This window comes from Eumetopias jubatus, unplaced genomic scaffold, assembly GCF_037043125.1.
Source record: "Eumetopias jubatus isolate StellerSeaLion01/CBP00866 unplaced genomic scaffold, mEumJub1_p1.0 scaffold_3, whole genome shotgun sequence".
Lineage (NCBI taxonomy): Eukaryota > Metazoa > Chordata > Mammalia > Carnivora > Otariidae > Eumetopias > Eumetopias jubatus.
Genome location: NW_028274809.1, coordinates 102,017,645 through 102,038,747, shown reverse-complemented (window position 1 = coordinate 102,038,747; position 21,103 = coordinate 102,017,645). Strand labels below are relative to the sequence as shown.

Sequence of the window (21,103 nt, the reverse complement as noted above, 5' to 3'; positions counted from 1 at the left end):
ACTGGTTTCCTTCAGTTCCTGTCCATGGTTTCCTTTAGCTTATTGAAAATATCTAAGACAGTTGATTTCACATCTTTGACTAATAAATCTATGTGGGCTTCCGTGAAGATGATTTGTCAAATTCTTATTTTCCCCCTGTGAATGGGCCATATTTTCCTATTTCTTTGTGATTTTGTAATTTAATTTTTGTTGAGAGATGGACATTTTGAGTATTATGTTGTGAGAACTCTGAAAACCTAACTTCCCCACTCCTCAGGAATTACCGAGTCTTGCTTATTGAGATCCGGAGTTGTTCATTTGTTACCTTTCCAAAACATTTTTGCCAAGTGTGTATTTCTTTCTGTATGTGGGTCACTTACATTCCCATTCTTTTAATCCATGGCAGCCAGTGACTGACAAATATTGCCTTAAGTATCTGGCTCTCAAGAGCAGGAGGGGAACCAAGTACAGTTTTTAATCCCTTAGAAACAGCTTTAGCCTACTGGGGTTGGAACAATCAATACCAGCCTCTGTCCCGGCCCCTTGCTGATCAAACGCAGCAATCCTCAATCAGAACCCACAATCTCAATATTTGGAAGACAAGGTCCTTATTGCCCACTCTGGCTCCAGCAAGCTACACCAGAACCACAGGTAGCCATCCCTATTACTCCCTGCTACAGGGATGGGGGGTGGTAGTTGCTACCATGTGAAAGGCTGAAACTCACCAAAACTTACCAGTCTTGTCATCAGCAATCTTGTGGATGCTGCAAATATTTCAACTAGATCCAGAATTCCGAAAATAGTTACTCAAGAGAGTATCTGCAAGCTAATTAGTTGTGTAAGTGGAAGGACAGATTCTTGGAACTTCCTAATCCACCATCTTCTAAAACATTACTGCCATTCGTTCTTTTAAAAAATATTTTCCTGGGCGCCTGGGTGGCTCAGTTCGTTGAGCGACTGCCTTTGGCTTAGGTCATGATCCTGGAGTTCCGGGATTGAGTCCCGCATCGGACTCCCTGCTCAGCGGAGAGTCTGCTTCTCCCTCTGACCCTCTCCCCTCTCATGTGCTCTCTCTCTTTCTCATTCTCGCTCTCTCAAATGAATAAATAAAATCTTAAAAAAAATAAAAAATATTTTCCTTATCTCTGTTGTCCTCTACATCCATGACATATTAATCCTACTTACTACGTGTTTCATTGTCTTTTTCTTCTCATCTCATCTTTGCCATTTCTGCGTCTGTTTCTCTTAAATGATTTTTCTCCACTGGGTCATATTTCCTTGCTTCTTCCTATCTAGTTTTTCTTTGGCGGCTGGACATGATAACTTTTACTTTCTTGGATGGTATTTATTATTATTTTTTTTTTTTTTAGAGAGGGAGGAGGAGCATAGGAGCAGAAGGAGAGGGAGGGAGAGGGAGAGAGAGAATCTTAAGCAGGCTCCACACTCAGCACAGAGCTGGATGCAGGGCTCCATTTCATAACCCTGAGATCATAACCCTGAGATCATGACCTGAACTGAAATCAAGAGTCAGGTGCTTAACTGACTGAGCCACCCCTTGAATACCCTTTGAATGGTATTTTTAAAATAGATTTTACCTGGGGGAATGCCCAGGTCTCAGTCAGTGAAGCTTCTGAGGCTTGGTTTTGGCTGGGGTGGAGATCTAGGAGTTGTGATATCAAGCCCAGAGGGGCTCCGTGCTCAGCACTGAGGAGTCTGCTTGAGATTCTTTCCCCCTCCCTAACCCTCCTCCTTTACTCCTCCCCCCACTCTCAGGCTCTCTAAAATAAATAAAATCTAAAAAATTAAATAAATGGACTTCGTATCGGTTAAGCAGTTAAGTAACTTGTGAATTAGTTTAATCATTCTGAAGCTTGTTTTAAAAATCTTCTAAATGAGTCTAGAGTAGCTTTTACCCTACAGCTTGGTTCTAAAGTTTGGTCTTTCTTGGGTTTTGGCTGACTACCTTGTATTTTCAAAGAGGCTTCTCTACTCTACCTGAAAGAAACTTGAATTATTCTCATCCTTGTGGCCAGCCCTGGAAATATTCATCCTACAACTTGGTAATTGTCTTTCCTTAGAAGTTTGGCCTCACGGGGTTTCACCATATTTGAAGATTATTATTCAGTCTAGGACCCAAAGTGACTATGTAAATTTATTGAAATCTTTAGGTGGTTTACTCCTCTCTGGAACTTTGCTCCATACCTTCTAACAGCCCCAGCTTCCCAAAACTTTGACACCTGTCTCCTAGGTAGCAAGATTACCAGTCTTGTTTGGGCTCCATATTCCTGCCTCAGTTTATAAATTGCCTTGACAAAGGAAACCTAGCTTATCATATGGCTCACCTCACTTATCTTTTCTCAGGAATTATAGTCTTCTTTAACTTTTGTCCAATATTGCAAAAATTGTTTCCTATATTTTGTCCTGTTTTCCAGTTGTTTATACCAGGAGGATGACTCTGGACCCTATTACTCCCTCATGGCCCAAATAGCTTTTTGTTGTTTAAATAGACCAAGCTGCGAAACACAAAGGACCTGAGTAAGCAATTCACTAGAAAAGAAATATGCATGGCCAATAAACAATATAAAAAGATATTCCATTTGGCAAATCATATTTAATATATCTTATTACATGAGAACATTTTTAAAAGAGTCATAATATCCACTAAGGGTGGAAACACAGATGCATTATTGATGAGATTATAAAGTGATACTCATTTTTGGAAGCCAATTTTGACAGTATCAACAAAAACTTAAGATATACTTAATGTACCCAGCAATTAGATATTTACTCAGAAATGAAAGCATGTGTTCACAAGCGGATTTGTAAAGGAATGTTCATAGCATTTTTTTAAAAAGATTTTATTTACTTATTTGACAGAGTATGAGCAGGGGGGGGAAGAGGGAGAAGCAGACTCCCCGCTGAGCAGGGAACCCAACATAGGGCTGGATCTCAGGACCCTGGGATCATGACCTGAGCAGAAGGCAGATGCTTAACCAACTGAGCCACCCAGGTGCCCTGTTCATAGCATTTTTTGTTGATAAAATCCCACAAATTGAGAATGTCTCAAAGTCCAGCTACCCATTAAAAGGAGGCTAAGCAAACTGTGTTATATTAATAAAATGGACTACTACTTACTAATAAAAAGAAAACAAGAAATGGATGAATCTCAGAAATTTTGAGTAAAATGAATATATATATATAAGAATTTGGAATACTCACCATTTCTGATTATGTTGTAGATTTTGTGTCCATCCCCACAAAAGATATTTTGAAGTCCTAACAGCCAGTACCTCAGAATGTAACTCTATTTGGGAATAGGGTCATTGCAGATGTAACTAGTTAAAAAAAATGAGGTGCTACTGGAGAAGCATGGGACTCTAATCCAATCCAATCCATGCCCTGGCTTCTTTATAGAACGATGGCCATGTTAAGATGGAAGATTGGAGTGGTGTATTTAAAAGCTAAGGAAGGGGCGCCTGGGTGGCTCAGTCGGTTAAGCGTCTGCCTTCGGCTCGGGTCATGATCCTGGAGTCCCGGGATCGAGTCCCGCATCGGGCTCCCTGCTCAGCGGGGAGCCTGCTTCTCCCTCTGACCCTCCCCCCTCTCATGTACTCTCGCTCTCTCTCATTCTCCCTCTCTCAAAATAAATAAATAAATCTTTAAAAAAAAAAAAAAAAAAAAGCTAAGGAAGGTCTAAGGCTACCTGAAGCTAGGAAAGACACATGGAATAGGTCCTTCCCTAGCACCTTCAGGGGATGCATGGCCTTGCCAACACCTTGAGTTTGGATTCTGGACTCTAGAACTGTGAGACAATCAATTTCTGTTGTTTTAAGGCACCCAGTTTGTGGTACTTTGTTATGGTAGCCCCAGAAAACTAATAAAGGGAGTGAAGGTGACGGGGGAAAGGGAAAGTCTCTCCAGTGATGGAAATGGTTCTCTGTCAAATCCCTGTGTAGGTTTTTTCCTTTTTTTTTTCCTTAAGATTTTAAGTAATCTCTATACATAACATGGCACTTGAACCTACAACCTGGAGATCACAAGCCACATTCTCTACTGACTAAGCCAGCCAGGCACATCACCCCCTCCCTTTTTTTTTTTTAATTGAAGTATAGTTGACATACAACATATTAGTTTCAGGTATACAAAATAATGATTTGACATTTGTATACATTGTGAAATGATCACCTCAATAAGTCTACTTACCATCTGAGACCATAGAGTTAAAAATATTTTTTTTTTGTGATAAGAACTTTTAAGATTTACTTTCATCAACTTTCAAATTTGCAATACAATATTATTGACTGTAGTACCATGCTGTACATCCCCTTCACTTACTCATTTTATAACTAAGTTTGTACCTGTTGATCCCCATAGGGGTTTGAGTTCCATAGATATATACATTTGTTAAAACTTACTGAATGGTAGGGGTGCCTGGGTAGCTCGGGTTAAGCATCTGCCTTCGGCTCAGGTCATGATCCCAGGGTCCTGGGATTGAGCCCTGCCCTGGGCTCCCTGCTCAGCAGTCTGCCTCTCCCTCTCCCTCTGCCTCTTCCCTCTCACTTGTGCTCGTGCTCTCTCTCTCAAATAAAATCTTAAAAAAAAGAAAATAATGAATGGTAGACCTAATATTTGTCTTACTGATAAAAATTTTATGTCAAAAGGAGATAATTATTGACTATTAGTGATATGCAAGCTGAGGTGCTCAGGGGTGAGGTATACAGATGTAGGCAACATCATTTTACAAATGCATAAAAGACTTATTGATGGATGGAGAGGCTTAGGTAGATGGACAAGTAATAAAGCAAGTATAGCAGGATGGTAATTACAGAACCTGGGGGATGGGTATATAGATGTTAACTGTTCAATTCTTTCAACTTTATGTTTGAACATTTTTATAACACGTTGGGGGAAAATTTATATATAGTTGACCCATATGTATAAGCATAATTTAAAAGGGAATATGTAAAAGTTTAACTATATCATTTTTAATAGCAAAAACTTAAAAACTGTCTAAAAACTGTCTTAAAAACTGTCCTAATATCTAAATATTAGGGAGGAATTTTTACATAATTATGGTAGAAACCATATTTGATGGGATCAAAACTAATGACCAGTTGGCTAAATAAAAAAACATTTAAAGGAGAAATAAAAAACTACATGCATTTTGTTTGTTTTAGCCTAAGGCAGATATCTATTCGTTTTTTTTTTTTTTTTTAAATGTAGGGCTAAGGTCTTTTACTTTGGGTTTGAGCCCAATTATAGTCCCTTAGTCTCTGTTGCAAAAAAACAAACCCTGAGTGCATCATCTATTTTTTTTTTTAAGATTTTATTTATTTATTGAACAGAGAGAGACACAGCGAGAGAGGGAACACAAGCAGGGGAAGTGGGAGAGGGAGAAGCAGACCTCCCACCGAGCAGGGAGCCCGATGTGGGGCTTGATCCCAGGACCCCAGGATCATGACCCGAGCCGAAGGCAGACGCCTAACGACTGAGCCACCCAGGCGCCCCTCATCTATTTTTTTGTTAGTTTTTCAAATACATTTTTTTAAAGACTTTATTTGACAGAGAGAGAGACAGCGAGAGAGGGAACACAAGCAGGGGAGTGGGAGAGGGAGCAGCAGAGCAGAGAGTGGGGCTCGATCCCAGGACCCCAGGATCATGACCTGAGCCGAAGGCAGACGCTTAACGACTGAGCCACCCAGGTGCCCCTCAAATACATCATTTTTTGTTAAGTCTCTCATAGTTGTCTTGCTCATACCTATTTTTAATAAAGTTTTAATGACATCGTAAGGCTTTTGCAAAAACCCAAGCCTCTTGCTTTTCACACACATTTCACTGGCTTACATAATAAACGTAAGTTTGCATGTATAGGTTAGCAAATAAGCACAACTAATTTTAGTAAGCTTACAACCTAATTGGAACCGAAAGAGCTCTGGCATGATTAAGAGCGGTCAATGGTGGCAAGAAGAGAACAAGACTGAAAAGTAGAGGGATGCCTGGGTGGCTCAGTTGGTTAAGCATCTGCCTTCAGCTCAGGTCAGGGTCCTGGGATGGAGTCCTGCATGGGCTCCTTGCTCAGTGGGGAGCTTGCATCTCCCTCTGTCTGCTGCTCCCTCTGCTTGTGCTCTGACAAATAAATAAAATCTTAAAAAATAAAAAAGACTGGAAAGCTGGGTGCAGTCTGAGTGGGTTACTTGGATGGTGGTTAAGACAGCTTTCAGTCACAGATGTAATGCTAATAGGGATTAGAGAAAAGCTTTTGCAGGTATACCCCAAACTCAGAAGTCACTAAGGAGAAGACGGATACGTTTGTTAATGAAAGTATTAAAAAATGTCATCATGTCCCTCCAACCCCGCAAAAGAATAAAGTCAAACACCGTTAAGAAAAAGGGTTTGCAACATATAAATATATAGGACTGTCAAGTGACTAAATTTTTAATTTCCAACATCTCATATGAATAAAACATTAAACAACCTGATATAAAAATAAGCAAAGGATATAAATATGGAATTTAGAAAGGTCCCTTACTTTGACAAGATCTTATGTTACGAACACCAGAAGAGGGGCTAGTGCTGGGAGAAGAGAGGAGTCAAGCAGTGGTCACAGTGAAGGAGTATTTCCTCAGACATTCTATAATCCTCTAAATCCCTTTTAGTTCCTTACTTAATAATCCTACCCCCTCCCCACACACAGCCATTAGTGAACCAGGAATTCTAGAAATAAACTTTGCACTTAGCATCTCCCAGTTCCTTCTGATCACCCATTAATGAATATAACCAGTGTTAGACAAGCCCAACAACAAAAAATAATCTTCAAAACTCCTATACTTTAAATTACTAAAGCACATCTTTATTTTGCAATTGAACAATTAAAAGTCACAGCTAGTTTTTTCACGTTTGTACCTGAACAACTATTGTTCAATCAAAATGAAATATGGCCAACAAAATATGTGTAAAAGCATTTCACATAACATAATCGCTCTTAGGACTCAAACAGTTTTAATGCAAATTGGCACTTTTATCCTGTCTGCTGTTAGTATTCATAGAATTTTTTTTACATGAATAAACTGCAGGAATTCTAATTTTTCACTGAAATTAAGACAAATACACAAGGCCTTTCAAGCATACAGTAAGCTGCAGTGACAGATGCAGAGTATGATTTTCAAATTATCCAGTGTTGACCAAATTCAAGCTTACACATTTTAAATGAATCCTAAGCTTCTCTGCCTCTTATTTATGGAAACAAACCATATGGAAAGAGTTGTTTTTGTGAAATGAGGGAAGATGGTTTAAAAAATTAAGGGGCTAATTCCATTTTGCTACTAGTTCAGTATGATCAAACGTGAAATGACAGCAGAAATGCAAAACCATATTTTAATTACGAAATAAACTAGACTTTTAACTAAGTGACTTTTCGCCCTTCATATTTACATATAGCACCTGTTACAAGAAAAAAAATCCCAAATTAATAACCCTCTACATAGAAATAATTATTTGTAAAACTACTTAAAAATATCACTGATGAGTATATAGTAAATTATCTGTCCTAAAATTAAGCCTACACTGTAGAAAATAAAGACTAGCTTTTCTCATCTGAAAAGATTACAATATGGATTTGTAACTGCAATGTCCTGATGCTGTGAGAACACTGGGTGGACAGTTTTTAATTTTTTTAAGCACATATATTCTAATGATAGAAAATGAAAACAGCTTAATGTAAACTGTTTTTAGTGTCTTAAATCCTGCCCCTTGACATGTATATAGAGTGTCAGGACTTTGCCCTCTTCAACTTACTTGTGGTGCAGTATTGACTTAACCCCTACCTACGACTTAAAACCAAACAAATGGATTTCCAAGTATTCATGTAATGTACAAAAAATGCAAAGCAGAAATGATTACTGTAAACCAAACCTGGTTGAAGCTAGCTGAGAGAACTCAAGAGTCCAGTAAGACAGTCAACTCAGTCAACTGGGTAGTCTTTACTGTACTAAATAAATTACAGAAAAGTGGCAAAGCTAAAATCACACGTTACCTTTTAAATATCAAAAGATCAAGAGATCATTGTAAAGCATTTTACTTGGGTCCAATCCAATGAGCTCTACATACTAATCCATTAAAGTTTTTTCCATATTTACAAAACTCCTACTAGATTTTATTTTTAAATGTATAAATTAAGTCAGTAGTAAGCATGAAATAAAGTGCTACTATTTAAAATTCAAGAAATCATTTCAGCATTGAAATCTGACCTACTCTACAGAATACAAGAAAGACTGGATGATCTTGTGAACTCACCAAAGGGTTGGAAAAGATGGCTGGCAGAGAATTCCAGAATTGGACTGAAATTTTCTTACCAGGGAAGGCAAAAACTGCAACACAACTCAGGAGCAAAACCCAAAAAGCTTCTTTTAAATAAAAGGTAAAATGGGCTCAATTGTGACTACAGTGGATTTGGGGAAATCAAACGTCAGCACCTATTTGGGTTTAAGATTGTAAACTGGGCTGATCCTCCCTGATGACTTTATGGTGATAATTTCATTTAGTAAGGTAGCATTTCAGTTAAAGTTATCACAAGTAAAATTTACTAAATTTTGGAAACTCTCAGGGTTGAGGGGGCCCGATAGTAATCTCTTAAAAACAGTTAAAAAAATAGCTAGTGAATAAAGATATCACCTTATAGTTGTTCAGGGTATTTACTTCACAAAGACTACTATAAAATGAAATTAATGACTTTTAAAAGTTAGAGGGATGGAAGCAGGAGTCAAAATAATGAAGGCCCCACTGAGTCAAGTTTAACAAGTAATAATTAATAAATACTACCCTTTAAAGAGACCATTGAACAAATTAATCATGCCTAAAAGATGGTTAAAAATGTAGGGTTTTTGTTGTTGTTCAGCTGAATAACCCTTAAGCGTCTAAGACACCACTGTTACAAGTCAGAACTGGGCTCAGTGGTCTTATCTGTCCAAGATACAGATAATAGGCAAAACTATTTGCCAGGGGCCTCTGCACATATTTACTGTAGTAAATCTGAGGCACAGACTTCTGGCTTCACCAAAGTCACATTCACAACGATGTCCTTATTTGTGGCTGCCACAGTTGACAATGCCTGAGAACGTTCCCTCATGGTAAACACATGCAGCAGAATGTTTACCCTCACACAAAAACACCCTTCCACACTCCAGAAGTCTACAATTATTTTACACTTAAAAATAGTAAGCACAAATTTTCTTGACATTTTCTATTCTACAGCTAAAACAAAACAAAAAGAATGTACATTATATTTGAAATATGCTTCAGTAATGATTGCTCTTGTTTATAATGAAAATTACATTTCTCTTCTAAAACTGATTTTATAGAATGAAGAATACACTCTTCCTTTTTTTCAATCCTTTGCTGACTTTTTTAAACAAAGAGTATCCTTAGAATCAAGTCATAATTCTAATAACATTTCAAAGATACATTCATTTTTCTTACAGCATGAAAGACATACAAATATCATTCTCCTTTTTACACAATGAAGTAAAAGAAGTTAACAGTTTCAATCTCTTGTCCATAGAAAAATATTTTCTCTATCATTTACACAACAATAAGTAGGAAAATTCTAGTGCTTAACTGAAACTTTTATGAGCACAAGGCTTTTAAACACTTTCATTCTTTCATTGGAAGTTTTAAAAGGTTTCAGGAAGTTAAACATTAGGACTTTCAACTAAAATTGTAGTCTTTAACTTGCAATATTGCTAATACTTCTCACTTTGTAAATAAAAAAAAAATTGGTTTTCTCCTTTATGCACGGAACCACATCTAGTCAATGTTGATGGACTGCACCCCAGTAGATACTACCTATGGCCGCCCATTTAGCTTGGATTGCTAAAATAAAAATAACAATGACTATAGAACTTTAGAAATCAACAGTAAACTGCAGTAGAAAAACATACAAATAAGTAGCGGCAAAATCTAGAAATGGAAACAGAAATAACTATTTGGTGTCTACCCAGGACAACTTCACCAAGATTATGAAATTAAAGTGTCTAATTTCTCGCTGATATAGGACTTGTTTTTGATAACAATGAAAGGCTTACTGTACTAATTGCTACTAAGAATAAATGAAGTCAGAAAAAAAGAATAAATGAAGTTGGTATAGAACAAAAAACTATGTTAGTAGTTGTAGACATTGTAAAGTAAGCTGAACCCCAAAAATACATTTTAGGGATTTCATGGGCTCTATAAAATTGCTGAACTTATCTATTAGCAGTTAGCTCTCAAAAATGTTTTATTATGTAAATTCCTTAGTAGCTATACAATTCCCTAAGAATTTTATAAAACAGTTGCTGTAACTTATGTTGTGATCACATTGAGACACAAATAAATCTTTGCCAACAGATCAGTAATTCTGATATTTGAGAAAATCCAGTGGGTTTTAATAACATAGCTGTTTTACTTAGAGGAAACAACACACACGCAAAAATGACTGCAGACATTGTGGTTGGAAAGTTAAAGCAACTCTGGGAAGCAATGATAATATTGTTACTTTGTTGATGTGGCATAAAAGCCAGCTGTGACATAATTCATCTTTTTCATGTCATTATTAAGAGATGTTTATTCCAACAAATATTTACCATAATGTATTTACTCTAAGTGACTTATATGTAAATTCATCTAAACTACAAAATAAGAGATGTAAACACATCCCACCTTATTGTGGTATAAATAATTTTAATGAATTCAAAACTACTTTGGCAACCTTACTATCAGAGTATCTTAAATATTCAAAACACAGGTATTAAATAGAACATTGTTAAAAATTCTTGTTTCTTTCTTCCTGATAAGATTATAAAATAAGTAATGCTTTAATTCTACTACATGTTCACATTATGAACATAAATTATTTTATTATAAGTGGACATATATTCTAAATCCTAGCTCTATGTTTTAAGTGCTTTTAAAAATTAGTCTTCTAATTTACATTTCAGAATGTTTTCATACTGCATGTGTATCAGCCTAAATACTTTACAAAAGCTTATGTTCTATCAGGGAAGCATGACTAGCAAACTGAAGTCAGGGTCCTAATTAGGATCACCTTTGAAAACCTACTTATTTTCTAAATTAAGTGACATCTTCTAAGGTCATCATAGTTATTAAATGAAAACACTGCCTGAGTATAATTCTTGAGCTGAAACAGACTAAAATTCACAAGAATTTATGCTCTTCATATATGATGCCTAAAATAACAGAAGGTGAGATTAGATAAAACCATTCAGGTTCCTTTCAGCTCTCAAGTTAAGAGTATTTTTAGTGGAGACCGGAGACTTTTGCTCAAATACCTGATTAGACCTGATCAGATCTGCCAACACATTATAAACAACTCTGCACTTAAAATAATCCTTTACCCCTGTTAGCATCAGCCTTTATGAAACACACAAATATATAAGCACACAAAAGTGTGTGTCTTAATGGCTTACCATACCTCTTTAAGTTTGAAGTCAGTTTTTATATATAAATTTTCTCTTTACTCTTAATCATAACGATCAACTCCTTTCCCCCCCTCCTACTTGTGCTGGCAGGCCACACAAAGGGCGTTATTTCTTACACTATTTACTCGGCCTCTATTTTGAATGGATGCACTTGTTTAACAAAAACTACCAATTCTTCTTGTGAATGTAAAGTCTATTCCAAAATATTCTTCATGCTATGTACACAGTGCTGACACAAATCTGATGCTCAATAAAACTTTTGAAATGAACCTGGTAAAACCATTTTAAATCAGAGAGGAAAGGTTTTCACTAACATTTCTTAGCATTTACAAAGCCCCTTGATTCACCAATACCTATTTCCACTTGCGAGAATAACAGCACTGACTTCTAGAGTGTGTGTGTGTGGGGGATGAATGAACAGGGGAACTATGGGAGGAGGGGGAGAGTAGTTCAGATACAAGAAATTTGACATTTTATTACACAATATTACACTGATATGAATGGAATCTAGAACTACTTAGCATATTAAAGCTAGGATTATTCCTAGAACCCTATTTAGATTGATAAACAGGTTAAAAAATTCCTAGGTGTAATGGATAAAGTCTTATCTGTTGGGTGAACAGAGAAGCATAATTAGCATATCCATTTTAAGAAGATGTGAAGGATAATTTATTTTAAATTTAAGATCCTAATAAATATGTCTTTAAAAAGGATCTTTTCTATACATAAAAATACTGACAGATGGTAGCTACCAGATGAAAAATCCATATGTGAGAAACTTAAAGGTAATTCTAAACTTCTAATATTTATCAGTTAAAGACTGGAATTAATGATTACAAAAGGCAACAGTGCTCATTGCCAACAAATTATTAGAGTTTATCTCAGAAGTGTAAACAAAACTGTAAGTTAAAGAACATACCAACCATGACATTTATCTGTTTATATCTATACAACTGTGTCTTTTTATCTTTTTAATTTATGGTTGTCATATTCTATCCATACTGTTAGAACAGATTTTAATTTAGGTAAAAACTATCAAAACAGTTATTAATTATGTAGACCCCCAACATGATTTTACTTGTTCATTTTTCAACTTATCATGATGTCATAGAGCAGCCTAAATTGTATTTATCTGTTGGTAGAGAATGGAATGTTCAAATAAGACTATAGTTATTTACTAATTTATACTTTCTTGGCTGTGGAACCCAGGGATAGGAGAATTTCTCTCTGACATAAAGGTTATGTTACTTTTCTCTTAAAAAATTAAAATATTTGATTATAATAATTTATTTGATATCTTAGCTATTAATGTTTAGGACTTAACTTCCTAAAATTTATTATTATGGATTCTGAATATTTGAAATAACATCATTTCGATTACACTGAAGATTTTTAAACGTGCATTCTCCCCCTCATACTAAATGGCATTCCGAAACTATTCAACTCTTAAGTTTTATCAAGACTATACAGAAGTATTTGGAAACCACTAGGAAATGAATCTGTTTTAACCATAATCCATATAATTGTGTAACATAACATTTCAATAGGTGAACAAATTTCCACTTATATTAAAACTGGGCAATTTTAAAGTTCTATCTCTCTACAGACTTAAAAAAAATCCTGAAGAGGAAAATATACACATCCTTAAAGGGAATCAGATCCTCCATCAGGCTGGACAATCAAAACTCTCCATATTAACATGCTTGTAACTTAATAAGTATATATATAAACTGGAGTAATTTAATTGTATACAAAAAAAACCCAGCAAAACCCTCATTTCAGTTGAGGGATTACATTTAGAAATAAGTCAATAACATTTCATTCCCTGTTTGAAGTATCCCAACCAACAGACCAGTGTGAACAAAGCTTGAAATGAACTGAAATGAATGCGTTAGAGTAATAATTTAGACAGTGATAGAAATAAATCACAATGAACTACTCTATCTTTAGCGAAAATATGAATATGTTTAACTTTAATGTGCATATTAGGTGCCATTTCTAAAGTTAGGGATAAAATAAATAGAAAATTTGAATAATAAAGCATCTTTTGACTTGAGCTGCTAAACTGTAACCCTTGTCCCTCAGGAAAGGCATGAGCAGATTTTTGACAATTCCATAGCAGCAGCATGCTCACTCAGTAGAACACAAATTACCTTTGCTTCTTGTGGCAAAAAACAGGAAAATTGAGTAAGAAATAGAATTTCCATACCCTTTTTTGACTGCGTAACTCTTCATACAAGAAGCTATGTTTTAAAATGTGAGCTGATTCAAAATGCATAAAAATGTAAATGTACAATATACATACATACCTCCTAGTGGGGTCAAATGAGTGCCTTTTCATTAGACATACAAAGACGTCTCAAGGCACTTAAGGGGTTAAGACACAATGCATGCATTCCTTTACATCAAGTATGTGAAATCACATGATTTGGAAGAAGCCAACCTTATGATAAATATAAGTTACATTATTAAATTCAAGAAAATTTGTAGATTCATATTTATACTTTCTATAAGATGCTGGTAAATGGACAATGTGCAGCATTTCCTGGGAAAAGCAAATTCCATCTTTCTTCTCATGAACAGCAGGTCTCTACAGGGGGAGTACAGGGAAAGATGTGCTGCATCCATAGGCAGTGTACTGGCTAATATTGAGAATGATATTGCTAAAATTTAAAAAATAAAAATCTGGTAACCAGTATAGTAATAAGTACATGAATCACTGGGAAACACCAGAGCTGACTCCTGATGTTTACTTCTTTTTGCTTTCAAGATACAGGTGTATAACAGAGATGATGATAATTCTGAGCCTTGTTTGTGGCAATTCTACCAGAAGGGGACTGCATGGCACCACCACAAATTTCATAAATTACCCTGAACATACTCAGTTATTCACTATTTGTTCGGAGCAAAGCATGAAATAGTCTTCAAACACGTGAATTACAGATTTTGAGAGAGTGACATTTTCTTAAACATAAAGTGCAACAGTGCTGAAGTTTTCAGTTTTTGTTAGTTCTTCATTTGTTTTGTCTAAATGCCATTTCCTGCAAGCAGATTTATGGCACAGTGAATATAAGAGAAAGCAGTTTTCTGACACATGTCCCAGACTTTTGCTTTCTTATTTATTTGATGATGTTGTTAAGGGTTTAACAAATCCTTCTTCATAAACTTTCAAAATAGCTTCACATACAAATCTGTATTGACTCTGAAAAATAGAAAGAATAGAATTGATCAGAAAAACTAGAAAACAACAACAACAAAAAAACTCACTTGGTTTGCTTATTAAAGAAAGGCAAAGTAAAACTGCACAGAGATACCATTTTTCACCAACAGAATGGCAAAAAATAAAGTCTGACAACATACTTTGTTGGCAACACACTCATACATTGCTAGTAGGGATGTAAAATACTACAATTTGGCAGCATCCAATAAATTTACGTTAATTTACCTTTCACCCAGCAATCCCACTTCTAGGAATCTATCCAAAGATAAACTAGAAAAAGAAATTGAAAATATACATTCATAAATAAGGCTATTTGCTGCTAGATTATTTATAATAACGAAGGGTAGGGACAATCCAAATGGCTACCAGGAAGGGCCTGGGTGAATAACGAGTGGCACATTCTCACAGGGGAATATGTGGTGGGAAGTTGGGAGGGGAAGAAATGAAAGTCTACAGATCACTATAAAATAATTCCAGAATATCTTTTTTTTTTAAGATTTATTTTATTTGAGAGAAAGAGAGAACTTAAGTTGGGGGGAGGCAGAGGGAGAAGCAGGTTCCCCACTTAGCAGGGACCCCAATGTGGGGTTTGATCTCAGAACCCTAAGATCATGACCTGAGCCAAAGACAGATGCTTAACTGACTGAGCCACCCAGGCACCCCCGAGAATATCTTGTTCAGTCAAAAAGTACTGCAGAGAAAAATGCACACAATGTATTCTCTTTATAAAAGAAAAGGGGGGAGGAATACAAATGTCTACCTATCTCAATATATATGTTATAAAAAAGGGTAGGACAAATCATTAAAACATGATTTCCTATAAAGGGACAGAGGGAATAGAGTACAGGAGAGGGGTAGAGACTAGACTTCACTGAATATACTTCCTTCTTTTACAGATTTTGCTTTGGAACCACATAAATATATCCCATAATTAGAACATTAATTTAAAAGATCTCTAAGTTGAAAATAACATGAAACAAATCAATGTGTCTGTCTAGTTGACAGCATAACCACACAGAGAGGAGCGATTTCAAGGGACTTTGTAACAGTAATACGAGTATCTCAAAGAATATACCCAAAAAGTAGAAAAAACTGAAAATTCTTTTTAGGAACTATTTTGTCGGTGGCAGTAGTGTTCTTTTTGTTACTATGAGACTGTTATGTCATGTGTAATAAAACAAATGAGTACTTGTGACAGTCTAAATCTTTCATTGCTGGTATTGTAGAGAACCATTTATTCTTATTAAAGATGAATGGGTATAAGATGTAAAGTAGACCACATTAAGTAAAAACACTGTGGTCCTAAATTTGTATTGGAAGCATTGGTATTAACTCCTAAGTTTGTTTTCTTAACTCTGGCAATGGAAGATTTCTAAAGACAAATACTAACACCAACTGAACAGCAATAAAAACACCTACTTCTCAGAAGGTGGTCTCTAAAATAATTTCTCAAAAACAAAATAAACAAAAACACATTACTTTCTGGGGGAAATTATGGATTCTAAAACTGGGGCGGGGAGAGTTTAAGCTGGGGCATGGATATCTTCACTACTAGCAAAGAAGCTATCCATTACTAGGGTCTTGACAAAAAAAGATTAGGAGCCAGGCTGAATAGGTTCCTGCTGGCCCAAAAATGGGACATCATTAAAAATGGGGCATCGTTAAAAAAAAGTAACTACAATGGGTTGAAACATATCACATATGTTTAAGTCCATGATTTCAGAATAATATCAAAACAAACAAAAGTATGAGGTCACCATTAGAAGAGGCAAGTGAACCAACTCATTATACTGAAAACTTATAAAGGGAAAGCATTAAGTGTTTATCTTGCTTTTCCTATACTGCCTGTATATACCACTGGCTAATCAATAGCTGATGGAAAATTTCTCTTTAAAGAAGGAATAATAGACTATCACCATTCTTCAAGCCCCATAAGTTAATAATGCAGGCACTCATCACCCAAGGCTACTAACATCATAAAAAGAAAGACAACCAGACATTAAGTGCCTTTTGAAAGAACAGAATATCACCTAATTTGTTCAAGTCTATAGATCCATTTACCACTTTTAGGAAATACAGAGAATACTTGGTTTGTTCATCAAATAAACTGCAAGAAAAAAGAAAGAGACACAGGAAGAAGTGATAGTTTAAGAGAGATTTAGGAGACATAAACCAATCAAAATTTGTGAATTGTATCTGAATTGACTTTATACAAACGGTAAAAAAAACAACAACCCAAAACTCATTATGTATGATATAATCCAACAATTTGATTTCTGGGTATACATATACAAAAAAATTGAAAACAAGATCTCAAAGAGACATCCATACATCCAGGATCACAGCAGCATTATTCATAATAACCAAAGTGTGGAAACAACCCAAATGTCCACTGGCAGATGAAAGGATAAATAAAATGTGGTGTACACACAATGAAGTATTTTTCAGCCTTAAAAGAAAGGAAATTCTTCCACATGCTACAACATGGATGAACCTTGAGAATATTAAGCTGAGGTAAGCCAGTCACAAAAAAGCAAAAACTGTATGAATCTACTTATATGAGGCACCTAGAGTAGTCAAATTCATAGAAACAGAAAGTAGAATGCTGGTTGCCAGAGGCTGGGAGGAGAGGGATATGGAGAGTTGTTGTTTAATGGGTACAGAGTTTTAGTTTTGCAAGATGAAAAAGTGCTAGAGATAGGTTACCCAACAGCGTGAATATACTTAACATTACTGAACTGTATACTTAAAAATGGTTAAGATGGTACATTTTATGTTGTGTATTTTACTATAATTAAAAATGCATTATGTGTGAACATAGATACAAAAACCTCAAGAAAATACTAGCAATTCAAATCAAGCATCATATATAAAAAAGAACTGTACACCATGTCCAAGTAAGATTTACCCCAGGAATGCAGGTTAGTTTAACATCGAAATCAATATAATACATAACATTGATAGAATAAAAGACGAAAACCACATGATCATTTCAATAGATATAGAACAAGCATTTGACAAAACTGGACACATTTTCATGATGAAAACACTCAACAAACTTGTAAAAGAGGGAACTTCCTCAACCTGATAAAAGGTACGCCTAACAAGATACTTAGTAAGTGAAAAACTGAAAGCTATCTCCCTAAGACCAGGAACAAGACAAGGATGTCTGGTTTTACCACTTTTTTAACATTATAGTGGAGGTTTTAGCCAGGTACTTGAGTAACAAAAAAGGAAAATAAAAGAAAGCCATCTAAAATGGAAAGGAAAAAGTAAACTATATTTGCAGATAACATCTTGTATATAGAAAATCCTAAGGAGTCCACTTTCACAAATAAAAAACTATTAGAGTTAATAAATCATTTCAGCAAGGCTGCAGGATACATGAGCAACATATAAAATCAATTTTATTTCTATACCCAAGCAATGTATACTCCAAAAATGAAATTAAGAAAACATTTTCCCCTAAAATAGCACCAAAAAGCCTAAAAAAATAATAATAAAGTTGACAAAAGAAGTGCAAGACTTGCACACTGAAAACTATAATACATCACTCAAAAAAATTAAGGACATAAATAAATGGAAAGACATTTTGCGTTCTTGGTTTGGGAGGTGAAATATCATTAAGATGGCAGCACTCTCCAAAAAGGATTGATAGATTTAAGGCAATCCGTATCTTGCTTTTTTTGCAGAGAAAACAAACTAATTCTAAAATTCATATGGAAATGCAAGGGACTCTGAATAGCCAAAAGAGTCTTGAAAAAGAGGAACACAGTTGGGAGAATCACATTTCCTGACTTCAAATTTTATTACAAAACTACAGTAATCAAGACAGTATGGTACTAGTATAAGAAAAGGCATACTGAAGAGGGGTGGGGGGATGGGTTAGCCTGGTGATGGGTATTAAAGAGGGCACGTTCTGCATGGAGCGCTGGGTATTATGCACAAACATGAATCATGGAATACTACATTAAAAACTAATGATGTAATGTATGGTGATTAACATAACAATAAAAAATTTAAAAAAAAAAGAAAGAAAAGGCATACAAATCAACAGAAGAGCTGAAAGTCCAGAAATAAACCCTTACATTTGTCGTCAACTGATTTTTGACAAGGGGCACAGAGACACGACAGAACGGTCTTTTCAACAAATGGAGCTGAGACAACTGGATATCCACATGGAGAAGAATGAACTTGGAACCCTACCTCAAACTGTATGTAAAAATTAACTCAAAATAAATCAGATATATGTAAGTGACAGTGAATTTTGTGGTATGTGAATTATATTTCAATAAAGCTGTTCTAAAAAAAACAATTTATATGAGACAAATGGAAATTTGACTATAGGTTATTTGATAATATTAAGAAATTATTGTTATTTATACTTACATGTGATAACGGTATTATGATTTTGTTTACAAGAAAAACCACTCCTTATCTTTTAGAGATACACACTGAAATATTTATAGACAAAATAATCTGATGTCTAGGATTTGCTTCAAATACCAGGAGAGTAGGTGACAGTATAGATGAAACAATATGGCACATGTTGTTGGGTCTCAGTACTCAACACAGTGTTCATTTTATTGTATTGTCTACTCTTGCGTATGTTTGAAATTTTCTGTAATTAAAAGCTAAAAAAATGATAGGCATTTATTAGATCATATAGGTTAATTCATTTAGGTAACAGTGCCATCAACAATGCTAACATTTCACCATGGCTTAATATAAAAAACAATCTTAACATTAAAGTTCCATGATTCCTCTTTTTTTTTTAAGACTTTACTTATTTGTCAGAGAGAGAAGAGAGAGAGAGCAAGCACAAGCAAGGGGAGCTGCAGGCAGAGGGAGAGAGAGAAGCAGGCTCCCTGCTGAGCAGGGAGCCCAATGCAGGACTCGATCCTAGGACCCTGGGATCGTGACCTGACCTGAGCTGAAGGCAGACGCTTAACCGACTGAGCCCCCCAGGGGTCCCGCCATGATTCCTCTTTTGATTCCAGGAATATAATTTAGAGTCTGTGTAGAATACAATAAGCTAGTAGCTTAATTTCCATGACTTTTGTTGTTGTTGTTGCAATTCAAGTTCTTATGTTAAAAGAAGGTGATTTCACCATAGCTGTTTCATCAAGAACTGGTCTACCAAGATTCTCCAGTTCAGGGATGCTATTGTTCTTGGCATCCCACCTGACTAACAGAGGGAAACTTCCTCTGTACCTGTTTAAGCACTCAAAAATTAACATGATAAGGTGGTACTAACAAATAGTTTCTGTAAAAGACCAGTTAGTAAATATTTTAGGTTTTGCAAGTCATATGGTGCCTGTTACACTTCTCAACTCTGGTATTTTAGGGTGACAGCAGTCATAGACAATATGTAAACAAATGGGCATGGCTATATTCCAATAAAACTTTATTTACAAAAACAAGTAGCAGGCCAGATTTGGCTTACAGGCAATATTTGCCAACCCCTGTGCTAGCGGCTATTGGCTCCTGTCAGGGAATTAAAAAGATAAAAATATGGTTTGCCATATACATTGATAACAAAAATCATGTTGAGAACACACATATGTACATGAAGTGCAATACTTACAGGTGTTTGGATCATCATGGCTCGTTGATCTCTCATTGTTCTTACAATGTCTAGTGGATAAACTGGTTGATTGCATTCAATGAGACACATGGCTGTTTCCATAGTAATAAGAACCCCAGTTCTTCCAATTCCAGCACTAAAAAAGATAAATAAGAGGCAGTCTCATTGATACTATTCTGTTAAACTTCTTGTGGCTTCTGTGCAGTAAATAAAAGTACTGAAATACAATACAATAGAAGAATAATTTGATTTTAATTAAAAGCTTTATATTACAAAAGTAGAAAGCCAACTAAAAAATAGTTTGAAAATTGAAAAACATTTCACACTTAATACAGATTAAATGGTTTGTATCTACTCCTCCCCCACTGTTAGTTGTAAAAATGTTACTTTAAAAGAGTTACATTTCAGTTTTTAAAATGTGAACAAGGTGTATAAGCTTACTGGAGCAGCCTCCCTTTAAAATGCAAACTAACGGGGCACCTGGGTGGCTCAGTTGTATGGCTGACTTCAGCTGTTTATGATCTCGGGGTCCTGGGATGGAGCACCACGTTGGACTCTCCACTCAGTGGGGAGTCTGCTTGTCCCTCTGCCCCTTCCCCTGGCTTGTACTCTCTCAAATAAAGAAAGTCTTAAAAAAATGTAATAAAATTCAGGACGCCGGGGTGGCTCAGTCGGTTAAGCATCTGCCACCTTTGGCTCAGGTCATGATCCCAGGGTCCTTGGATGGAGACCCACATTGGGCTCCCTGCTCAGTGGGGAGCCTGCTTCTCCCTCTGCCTGCTGCTCACCCTGCGTGTGCTCTCTCTCTCCCTCTGACAAATAAATAAGTAAAATCTTAAAAAGTAA

At 35.7% G+C, this 21,103-nt stretch overlaps 1 protein-coding gene across 1 annotated transcript in view; it reads right to left on the bottom strand.

Moving 5' to 3' along the window:
- Nucleotides 1-6,804: 6,804 nt before the first annotated feature.
- PTPN4 (protein tyrosine phosphatase non-receptor type 4) overlaps nt 6,805-21,103 on the bottom strand; it is a 221,620-nt gene continuing 207,321 nt past the window's right edge. Inside the window, exons 26-27 of the mRNA XM_028101288.2 lie at nt 20,258-20,393; nt 6,805-14,652 (exon numbers count right to left, since the gene is read on the bottom strand). Of these exons, the coding sequence (XP_027957089.1) occupies nt 14,566-14,652; nt 20,258-20,393 (223 nt within the window). The 3' untranslated portion in view covers nt 6,805-14,565. The remainder of the gene's footprint in view (nt 14,653-20,257; nt 20,394-21,103) is intronic.